We start from the raw sequence: 12,266 nt of genomic DNA on the forward strand, positions 1-12,266 counted from the left end.
GTATGACTCACATAATGTGCAGAAATTCATTAAATGTTAATGTCTTGAAGAAAATCCCTATCCCATTAAGAAAGAAACATTTTGACCTTACATGGAAAATTACACTTGCTTCCAGTAACAGCAATGTCAAGTTGTATCTTTGCAATGAGTACCTTTTGGTAATTAACACCAGGAAGATCAGACAAAGTAAGTGAATTTAATTTTCTGATCACAATGCCTAGTGTGCTTTTAATGCTCTATATTAACCAAGGTTGCTTGGAAGTTTGCCTAATACCATCAACTCCGAGGAGCTCTTCAGCAAAATATTTGGGCAACAGCAATGTCACTTGTGTAATTTATGGATATGGAACTCTTTCTCTTTTTTTGCTACAAAAAAAGTGCTCAATCAAAGCAGGCTGGTATCTCAGTGGCTACTGAGACTTTCCTTAGAATCCATTACTGCAGGAAAGAGTACCTTATTCTCAAGTTGTTGTGAAACTGTTACATACAGTAGAAAAAGAACTTACAATGTCCACGTCCTTCAGTAACTCTGAAGCTGACAAAAAAACTAGTTACCAAGAACCTCTGCAGTATGAAAAAAACGTGTCTTTTATGAATAAGTGTCACCTGTCCAGTAGTGCTGACATTCACATTGTCCATGGATATTAGTCTCAAATCAAATCCACAAAAACTCAGAGGGTTGGGCTATACACAAATATACTATGGCATTCACAAACTTTTAGCAATGTATTCATGTTATAAACAGCACAAGAGTCGTAGTCATGTAAATTTTTCCCATTTGTGCACGTAATCCAGTTATCACAAAATTCAGTAAATGCAATCACTCTTTCAAAATGGCAGAAAGAGGCTTAATGAGCCTCAACAACACTTGGAATCTGCAGAACATGCTTTCTGCTCATGAATGTATTCACTGACCTACCTATGAAAGCGAGTGCCTGATAAGGGAAGAAAATGAATTTTCCTTTTGTATTCAACTCCAAGTTGCTACCTGGATTTGCAACATCTTTAATTCCCTGTAATGCTGACAAGGTGCAGTGCTGTGTTTTCCTACATACACCAGCACAGAGTGCAGTCTCTGCAAGATTCTTGAAAAGAAATCACCAAGTACAGCTATCCTCAGATAGAATTCTTAAGATACAAAAAAGTGGCAAACATTCAGTAACTAATTGGTGTACTGACATTCACTTCATAAACAATCTGTCTTACTACAGCTGCACAAAAATCTTTGAAAAAACAGCACTAGATATATAGCATTACTTAAAAGTGCTCAAAATGGTTTCAGCACAATATATGATTTTAACCTTTTGCATTAATTCTGAATAGGGACTCAAACTTCGCTAATTGAACTTGATATCTAATGAATTTCTACCACCTTAACATGCACGTTTATTTAAGGAGCCATTTAAAACCCCTTGTTTTACAGAAGCGTGGATAATCATGTTACCTCTTCAGGTGAATTAATCTCCTTTACCTTTATGTGCCTACAGGAAAGACCTGCATCAGAGTTAATTGACTAGATTACCTGTTTAGGGATACAGAGGAAAAAGACTTTTTTTTCTTTCCAGTCACTGCTCATCTCATCCCAAGACAGATGCCTAAAGCATGGTAGAGGAATCTTGTTCCAAAGCATGCACTTATCTCCACTAACTACTGGAGTCAAGGTGACAAGCTGATCTATACGCATGTGCATTTTAGACACCTAATTAGGCAAAATGGAAGTTATCTTTAGTAACTGTATGTTGTCTTAGAAACCCACAATATCATGCCTTGGCTTATTTCTGGGCAAGAGGCATTCCTTGAAAATGTGGTGCAGTATTTCCAATATACAATGAGATATCTGCTATGCATATAACATCATAAGACTTTTTAAAAATAAATATAATAATCAAACAATGTTTTCTTACCATGGCAGGAGCCATCCACTTCTTCATATCCTACACTACAGATACATCGTCCTAGAGGCACAAGCCAATCCCCATCTGCTCCGCAATACAATTTTGGAGTATCACGTTCCTCAGCGCTTTTCACACAGGAGCCCCGTACTTCCACCAAAGACGAAGAATCAACCCTTGGAATAGTATCAGGAAACATAGCCAAGTTACGGACTGTGAAAGGACACTTTTTGTAATAAACACGGACTGAAACCAAAGCAATGCATGCTCCAATGTCCTGAAAAGCAAGATAAAATCCTTTCTTGTTTATTGGCCCAACCTCACGAACTTCTGTGTTGAGTTTAAGAATGCGGTCACCCAAGTCCATCTGGGTAAAGCTCTCATCAGCTGCAATAGTATCAATTTTAGTGTACTGGTTTGGCTTGAATTTTACTCCATGAGACTCATCTGACTCCATGTAGTAAAGATTGAAGGTTTCCTTGCAGGTTCCTAGTACCCATGGAATACTGTTGCAGTCCCTCAGGGTAAACTTCATTTCCACATAAATTTTCTGTGCAGCATCACGGGAGATCCAGTTTGTTCGAAGCCAGTTGTTTTGGTTGGGTTCCATCACATTACACACTTGGTAAGTATGAATGGGACGATTGTGTTCATCCATTTCAGTTATGGCATCCCACTGAAAAGAAAATAAAATTGATTGAAAACTAAGAAAAATATGTATTATGCATATACACAGAGCCCATGTATACACACACAAAACTGCTCCAGGTATGTCCACTTATGGCTTAACTAAGAATAATTCTTTACTTAAAGTTTAGTGGAAAGACAGTAATTAAAAGCAGATATCAGCCAGAGAATGGTACAAGTTTTACTTCAGAAACTCTATGATAAATTTAATAAAAACATTTAAAAATCAGTATGGTTCAGGAGAAGAGGGAAATACCAGCCATGTTTAGGCTCGCAAATTTAATAAGTTTGAGAACATTCTTGAGCATATAATTCAATAATTTATGCCATTTATTGCTAGAACAGTCCTGTATCCTCCAAGTGATTCCACAGCTCAGGCACATGGCACCATCCAGTCACTGGTAGCACTCAGCAGCTGGGATGTAGCCACTCTGGTCTGGTGCATCTGAGATGTTTGGTGTAGGTTATCCTGGTTTACAGAATTGCCCCAGAAACATTTAACAGTATATACAGAGACATTCAGTTTCTGGTTCCATAGGGTCTGTATAACATCTTTTTCTACTAAAAAAACAAAAAAAAACCAACAACAACAACAAAAATCCAATCTGTCACAGACACCATGCCATTGTTGTTGCCTCTATCAATCCTATTTCTTACAGTTCAGAAGTAGATATTGTGTGAAGTTTCTCTCCCCCTCTTGCCCTTCTCCCCATCCCCAAGCTTTGCCATTTTTATACAATTTAAAAATAAATATATAATCACCGTTTAGAAGCTCTGTAAAAAGAAAGACTTCATTGGTTCATCTTCTTCAGTGGAAGAGGAAGATATTATTTAAGTTAAGTCATCCTAGCCCTAAGGTCCAGAACCTGTGGCCCCATTAGTCGGAAAACTGATTATAAATGGTGGTTGGAATTCATGTGGAAAAGAAAAAATTTCAAGTGCTGCCAGATGTGATCAGCACATTGAGATTCCTGGTCTCTGTTGGGTGCACTTGTGAGCTATGCAGAAAATAGGGCACGTGAAGGCTTTTACAGACCATCACTTTTGGGCTTCCTTCCTATCACAGCACGAGGGATAACCTCATCTGAAGGTCCTGTCCTAAGAATCACAAAACATACTACCTACATGACAGTGGCAAATACTTGGCAAACAATTTGCTGACTGTTAAGAGATTCTTATATAACCAAGGGCTTCCAGCCTGTACGACATTCTGAAAGGGCAAAGCTGCTACTCCAGCGTTCACGGCAAAACCAGAACAATATCAGATGGCGTCAAAACTGTATGATGAAGGACTAGTTAGCCTAAGGCTTCTTGTGCCATTGCCCCCAAATTGTTTTTTGAACTATGATTAAAGCATCCCCTGTAGCAAGCAATAGAATGCCACAAACAGATCTTAGCTTTGGGAAAGGAAAAGGTGACTTCCATGCTCTGGTGGGTCAGGGTTCTTCCCTTTTGCCAAGCATGAACCCACACAGCTTGAACTGATTCAAAATTCCACATTCATGGAGGACTCAAAAAAAAAAAAAACAAACCCAAAACAAAAAACAAACAAACAAACAAAAACAAACAAAAAAACCCCAAAACAAACAAACAAACAAAACCCCCAAAAAACAGGGTGGGGGAAAGTGGAGAGGGAGGAAATGCTTTATTAAAATCCATAGCTCCGAGTCTTAAAACCTCACCAGAAGTTCTTTAAAAATAAAACTGAAGTTTCTATATTTTGACTATCTGTTATATGAGCCAGGGACATAACAGCGTTTTCTTCATATATAAAACATGTACTATAAAGTTTAAGCATTATTCTGCAAATTCATGTTATAAGCAAATATCACCGCAATATAGATGAGGAAAAAATAAACAGAAGTGCAAATGTTTTCTGCACTGTGTGTATCAAACCACATTTAAAAGAGAATGTGCTATAAGCTCCAGAGAGGTCTCTTACAAAAAAAAAAAAAAAACACAAAACAAACCCAAACTCAATCCAGACAAAACAAAAAACCAAACAAACAAAAAAATAAAACACAAAAATATGATAGTAAAGATAGTAGTAGGTGGGATGACAATGTAGTTCTTGAAATACCATGCAGTCTTCAGAACTGGAATAAACAAGCTTAAAGCAAAAAAGCTTCACCACACTACTGCCTCTTCCAAATATTAACAAAACAAAACAAACAAACAAATCTACCTAACACATCCTCCCCCTACCATGAGGTTCTCTTCAGAAATATATATGTATTCACTGTGAATCAATATATCAATTTAAACTTAGAAGTTAAAGCCCTGAAGTTCACTGCTAATCGTATAGTTAATAATATAACTCTGTTACTTCTGTAGGAAAGTATATGCTCAGCACCTCAATAACCATTTTAAAAGAAATAAAGAAAGATGGATTCATCAAACGTGGACAGTAATTTTGTTCCTTCAAAGGAGACCTTGTATGCTTCATGCCCGTGCCTTTCATTGTGCTCCCAGATAGCCTGCTCCGCACTCCCAACTTGTAAAATTCATACACTGGCCAAGAGAAGCACTTAAAAGGCATTTGCAAAGATATTTAATGAAACAGAACACTTTCAAAAATGGTAAACATCTAACATCTCAACATAACCATTACACTGAGATGTACTCTATAAGGTATGCTTACAAATACAGCTGTGAGTTTGACAGCATGCATTCTTAATTAGCAGTTCTTGATATTGAAGTGTAAATGAGGTGAATTCCACCACCCTAAATGTCAATGTAATTTGCTGAAAAGTCTGATGGAACTCCATCTGTGATAATCTCTGACAAGGACACATTCTTCCTGGGTGAAATACAATCTGCTTTTAATTTTACGCAAGTGCTACATTTTTCTTCTGATTAAAAACAAACAAGCAAACAAAAAAAACCAAACAAAGCAAAAAAAAAAAACAAACAGAAAAATACGACACAAGAATTAAATTAAGTGCAGAGAACAGAAAACAAATGTATCAAGTACACACCAGTTTTCTTTTGGATGTATTTCATATTACAGCTCCCAGTTACTCAAGTGAAAAGCACTTATAAACGTTTTAGTCGTGCAAAACCATTCTTCACTTAAAGCTTAGAAGCAAATAAAAAGAAGCATTTCATCAGTGATGTTTGCATGAGAGTATAGTAGGTCCCCCAAGAATACCAAACTCGACATGTGTGTTGGCTTGCAGAAGCTGCCTGGTCTAGACAAGCTGACAGTTCATACTGCTTCAAACTGAGCCTCTTGACATCCCAATGCACTGCATTACTTTCCAAATTTTTGATGGCTTTCCTTTCAAATGAAGCAAACCTCTGATAATTTTGATGGAAGCAGCAGTATAAAGCCAATTTTTACAGCTAGAGTTCCAGGACTTATGATGATAAAAGGTCAAAAACAGTTTGAAGGAAAGACTTCAAAACTCTATTTTAACATTGTAATCAAGAGCAGTGCCGATTAGAGTTTACATTTTCCTTTCACATGTGGCATAAACCAGGAGTAAGTGTCACTAAAATAGAAGAACATGGAATTTGAAGATTGGTAAAGAGAGGATTTTAAGATTACTTGTCACATTCAAGTACAAGATACGAGATTAGGCTACAAACCACGCTAAGATTTTAGTCAGATCAAATCTCAGCTGTTTTCACATCTCTGCAAGCTACTTTACAACCTGTTTCATTTTTAGAACTTCACTAATATTTAACAGCTGTACAGAGAAAAGTATAAAGAGCAAATTACCTATTTTCAATCTTGTACTAGCTATATATAATTCTGAAATCTGTTTTTAGTGTTCCCCACTTTTTTGTTACTCTTATTTTGAACTAAACACTACAGATTTACAAAATCAGCAGAAGCTATTTATTACAATTCAGTAGGTTGTATCACAAAAGGTTGTATCAACATTACAAAAACAGAGATTGCATTTCACGTATTTTATGCTTTTTTTTAAACACAGTACTGTCTGATAAGAAAATGTCTTAGTGATACCATTCAAGAGAGAAGTAAATACAGTGGACCAGTTTCAGTCTGATGGAAGCAGTCAACTTCCCTGAAGACACCAGAGTTATTGCAACAAGTTCTGAGTCTTGACTATTATATTTAAATCACTATCGCCCTTTGAGGTGAGGGCTTATTGAGGTTAGATTGTGCAGCCCTAGACACATATAGCATTGGATTTAAGGGGGGGAAATGCAGAACAGAAAGGGCTGAGAGGACATTCATTAGCTCACCCTGTTGTCAACTCCCAGCCCTCTGTGGTGGCACCATAAAGTTGCACGTTCTTTAACCCTATGGCTCCTCTTTGACTTCCAGTCCCGGTTGCTGCAGGCCAGCAGTGGAGAGCAGCCATGGCACGGCACCAGCATCAGGGCACCTTTCCCTTCTGAAGACCCGCACCACAGGCTCTTCTCCACCACATCACCAATCTGGGTTGTGCCACTTGCTTTGAGACAAGGCAAGCAGACTCTTCAATTTTTAGCAGCAGCCCTATTTGCACTTGAATAATTTATTACAATATTTTATTTGTATGTCAAACTTTGCTATAAGAAGCTTTTCCAGTTACTAGAGGTAGTTATATGAAATAGACATTTTAAACAGCTTGATAATGAGCTGATATTTAGATAACTTCACATGTAATGAAAGACACTTTTCCCACAAGTCGTCACAGGGATTCACAAATTAATAGTGGGTTCTTAATGTCAGATAATTATTCAGACACCGATGCCAGCAGCATTTGGTAATCTAGGACAGCAGCTTTAGCATCTTGCATCGCTCAAGATTATTTTTGTTGACATTTTACCTCATTTAAAGGAAAAGGTAGGAATACTGGTTACTTAGGCCCACACCCTTACTCAGCAGTTTAAGGGATGGAAAAAACCATCTGCCCTTACAAATTTTGCTACATTTGTACCCTAAGCTAGCAAGTTCCCTCACCTTTCTCCTTATTCTTTCAATCAAAGACTAATTCTCTAAAAATGGAAGATTCTTCACTTAAACATACCTAACCAGTGTACCTTAGTTAATTCCTGAATAAGAAAACATTGTGGCAGACTTAGCATTTGGATATTAAGCACAAAATGGGAACTTTGGGTAAATCACTCTACTGGTAAGTACCATCTTTCCACGGAGAGAATTGGAGGAAAAAACTGTCTCAACAGAACACAGGACAGGAGATTGGGAAGTGAAACCTGTTGACTTCAGCCACTCTGCATTTGACAATCCCCTAAGAAAACACATCTGTGAAAGGCAAGTTCTCAACAGTAATAAGTCTTACTACTTCCCTTGCAAAAGAAGAAAGATTTCCTTTTAAATCAAGGAACAAAATATGTAAAGTTCACACTATCGAGAGATCTGGTTTACTGGTTTCAGAGAGCTCGGTAATTTCAGAAACACAACTGTCAACTGCTTCTTATAGAAAAACATAAGCTAGCATTTGAACCTGTAGAAATAAAATTTACTTATGTATAACCCCCCTTGGCCACAGATCTCCACTTGGAACAAGTCAAATGCCTAGCACTGGAAGGGATAGATTATGTTTGTTATATAAGCCAGCTGCTGTTAAAAAAAAAAAAAAAAAAAAAAAAAAGTCTGAAGAAAGTTACAAGTGTGTCCATGAAACCCACATACTCAAAGTTAAGTCAGAATTTCATATTTATGTCATCCAACGAGGACAAAAAGAAAATATATAGTATTTTTATAACATTTTAATTGGTTCTTCTATATTTTCATTTTTGTAAATAGTTTATTGCTCATTTTGGTCACCTGTATTTGCAGTTTTCAGCTGGGACTCATCTAATGAAACCTACAGGTGAATCCTCACTTTCAACTGTCAGCTACTGACAACCTTTTAGATCTCATTTCCATGGAAACAAGCTGAATGGCAAAAATGAAGAGATTTTTAAAAAGTTTTTAAAATTCCCTTATACTATCTCCAGTGAGATGATCTCCATAGAAATGAGATCTAAGCTAGGAAACAATACAGAAAGACCTGCACTTGGCCTGCACACGTGCTGGCTGCCACCTGCAACTGCAGATTTAAGCATTTACCTGCTATACTGACGTTCAAGCAAAAGCAGCTATACTAGGTAACAGAACTGCAGGGGGAAAAAAAACCCCTTCTCTCCAATTAACATGATTAGAAAATGAGCATTTGAAAACACAGTTGGCATTTAAAACACGACACTGAAAGCAGCAAGACTAAAGCATATAAAATATTACTACAGAATTACTGTAAATTAAAGGTATTAAGTTAATATTTTTCCCTGGTGCCCTTAACTGATTTTTTCTTCACCTCCACCTTTTTTCAAGATCTACAACTCTGTATGTGACAACAGATACTCAGACCTTCAAAGCCCAAGATGACAAGTGATAATACTGACTTGCAAAATGTGCCTATTAAAAAAAAATTAAAATAAAAAAAGGCCGACAAAAATCCACAGCTACCATGTATTTCCTAGCAAGTGCAAGGTGGCAAAATAAAAGTATCTAGCAAAATAAAACAGCAATTAAACTACTTACAGTCTGACATCTAAGTCAAGCTGATTTAAAGTTGCTTAGGGAATGCATATAAATACATAGCATGCAATAGATTAGCTCTGTAGAACTGTAAGTGAAATTGCAACACAAGTTCAGAAGAAAATCCAACATCTGTTTTCTACATAGGCAGCAGCATACAGGCACAGACTAAGTCAATGGCAAACCCCTCATAAAGTCTGTAGAAGTAATTAAAAGGGAAGAACAAAACCAGAATTTAAAAAAAAAAAAAAAAGGAAAGAAAAAGAAAGAATAACTAGGGAAATATAAACAAGAGATTATAGGAAAGAAAATGGCAGATTATTTAGCCTGTTGTGTTCTCCAAATGCAAGCATTAATAGGTCTCAGGCTGTGGAACAGCAGCTCTATGAAGTGGCCAGGATGATTCAAAAAGCTGTTAACGCACTCAATATTTAAAATCTAAACCAAGTCACATTTCTGTTGGTTTGGAGTTTTTTTCTGTTTGATTGGTTGCTTGCTTGTGTTTTTTTGGTTGTTTTGTGTGTGTGGTGAGTGGGGGTATTTTGTTTGTCGTGGTTTGTTGTTGTTGTTTTACATGAAGCACTGAATACTGAACAACCGTGAGGATGAGCTGCTCCAGATGATGCAACTTTCCTCTGTGCTGGAAACTGTTCTGGTACATATGAATGTTCTCTTCAGGCTAGCAAGACGGGGATCTGTTGGGATTTGGGAGATGAACCCAGGAATCCCAGTGAGATCGACTTCAGACATGGGGAAACAATTGACTGTCACTTGTGGATTAGCATAGGACTTTGGGATCAGAAGGCAAAACAGGACAACCCCGCCCTAGCTTTGCAGAGTGCATTGTGGCTGTTGCAGGAAAAAAAAAAAAGGGAGTCATAGGTCCTGAACATGGACCTTTATGCACATACTAGAAAAGATCAAGATGCCGAGAAATGCTGACGTTTCAAAACGTCTGGTCTGATGTAGGGCTCAAACAACTGTGGCTGTCAATCCACTCGACTGACCAGCATCTAGACAGAGTATCATAATGCATCAATGAAAGTTACACATGGAATAAGGTTTCTGTTGTCTGGATATGGCAGAGAAAGTACAAAACAGGAGCCAGAAATAATAATATACCTTTCCTTCCAATCTAGATCATTAGAAGGCAAAGCACGTTCAGAAAAGTGATCCCCAGAAAAATGGAAAGAAAAAGGAAAAAATAATTCACATATATATGCATACACATGAAGGCTGTTTATAACAAACTGATTTATAATTGAAGCTAACCACTAACACATGAAATGCCATTCTCCTCAGTACTCTGGAACATAACCACTGTTTCCCTGAATGTGTTATGGGTTATAAAAGACTCAATGACTTGCATCAAGGATCCAAGCATAGCATGCCAGACTATAATTTTCTTCTTAAATGGGACACACTACTAAAACCTCAGCAGGTGGATAGAGATACCACAATTCAGTGGTGAAAAGTTCCCCTAATCACCTTTCCAGGGGCACCTTATCCCAATGCAGGGCAACATTTCTGATGTATTGAAAACTGAATGGATAGTGAGAGCAGAAAATCTACATGTTTTCCAGATAATGTGCCTCTAAGCACTCAAGCCTGCTGCACGCCCTTCAAAATCTGCCTGTGCGCCATCTCTGGGACCTGCACCACAGCTTGCTGACCTCTCTTTTACAGAGGAAAATAATAGTAATAATATAAAATGGTAGTTTACAGGTATCTGCTACTAAAACAAAGCTGGATCTAGCCGATGATAAGAGTTGTGTGCTACGATCAACAGCCAGGCTGCCAGCAGCTACAGCGTCCCTGTGCTAAGATAGAACACAGAATCATGCTGATGCTGGCAGGCTAATGAAAACAAAGAGGCTAGCAACCCTCTACTGGCTGAATAAGACTTGTGAGAGTAACTAAGAATACATGCAGAATGCAATAGCTCTGAACAGCGATGCTTCTGTCATGAAATAAACAGGTCTGCTGTGAAATAACTGATGTGCGTACTTAAGACATCAATTTCATCACCAATTTGTAAAACACAGATATCATGACTTAAAATACACAAATGTAAATTTTTGTACTTCCTTATAATTCAAATATCACAAGGACTGAGAAAAAATTGCAACTAAAAAAAAAAAAAAATAATCCAACCGTAGGCACAGTTCAGTCAGGCTCTAATAGCTGTTTAATAGTGGAAAACTAATTTCCTGCTGTGTTGCCTTATTTCCTGAATATGGGGAACTTGGGCAATCCTGGCTGTGCCCCTCCCAGCAACCAGTGAGATCAGCCCAACTGGAGCAGGAATTTCACAATACCGTTCAGTGAAGCCACTGCGGTAGGTACTTCAGTAATGCTGCTGTACTGGGTGCAGTGGCAATGCTGCACAATCACAGAATCACAGAATATTCGGGATCGGAAAGGACCTCGAAAGATCACCCAGTCCAATCCCCCTGCTGGAGCAGGAACACCTAGATGAGGTTACACAGGAAGGTGTCCAGGCGGGTTTTGAATGTCTCCAGAGAAGGAGACTCCACAACCTCCCTGGGCAGCCTGTTCCAGTGTCTGTCACCCTCACTGAGGAGAAGTTTCTTCTCAAATTTAAGGGGAACCTTTCGTGTTCCAGTTTGAACCCATTAACTCCTTGTCCTACTGGTCGTTGTCACCAAAAAGAGCCTGGCTCCATCCTTGTGACACTCACTCCTTATATATTTATGAACATTAATGAGGTCACCCCTCAGTCTCCTCCAAGCTGAAGAGACCCAGCTCCCTCAGCCTTTCTTCATAAGGCAGATGCTCCACTCCCTTCATCATCTTTGTTGCCCTGCGCTGGACTCTCTCCAGCAGTTCCCTGTCCTTCTTGAACTGAGGGGCCCAGAACTGGACACAATATTCCAATAGCTGCCTGCATCAGCTATGTAGCCTAGGGGAACTTGCCAGATCTCCAAAATAGCAGAGATAACGTTATGGTAAAGCTTTCTGTGTCCAGAGATATTTAGAAACACAGACTTGAACGATCTCTCTCTCAATAAAAAAAAACCCCAAAACCAAAAAACACCCACAAACTAACAACCTCTATTCTTCTAGTTCAGAAATTTCTACAATTTCAGAGGTCACCTAGGTCACCTATTAATCTTACTCAGCTGTTTGTGACCAGCTCTGTGTACCTCAACCCTGCAAATTGGTCT

At 38.2% G+C, this 12,266-nt stretch overlaps 1 protein-coding gene across 1 annotated transcript in view; it reads right to left on the reverse strand.

Moving 5' to 3' along the window:
• Positions 1-12,266, reverse strand: part of EPHA6 (EPH receptor A6) — a gene marked incomplete at both ends in the record, with an annotated part of 485,307 nt that overhangs the window by 366,519 nt on the left and 106,522 nt on the right. Inside the window, one exon of the mRNA XM_080364048.1 lies at positions 1,905-2,568. Coding sequence (XP_080220174.1) covers positions 1,905-2,568 — 664 coding nt within the window. The remainder of the gene's footprint in view (positions 1-1,904; positions 2,569-12,266) is intronic.

Source organism: Nesoenas mayeri (genome assembly GCF_963082525.1).
Source record: "Nesoenas mayeri genome assembly, chromosome: 1".
NCBI lineage: Eukaryota > Metazoa > Chordata > Aves > Columbiformes > Columbidae > Nesoenas > Nesoenas mayeri.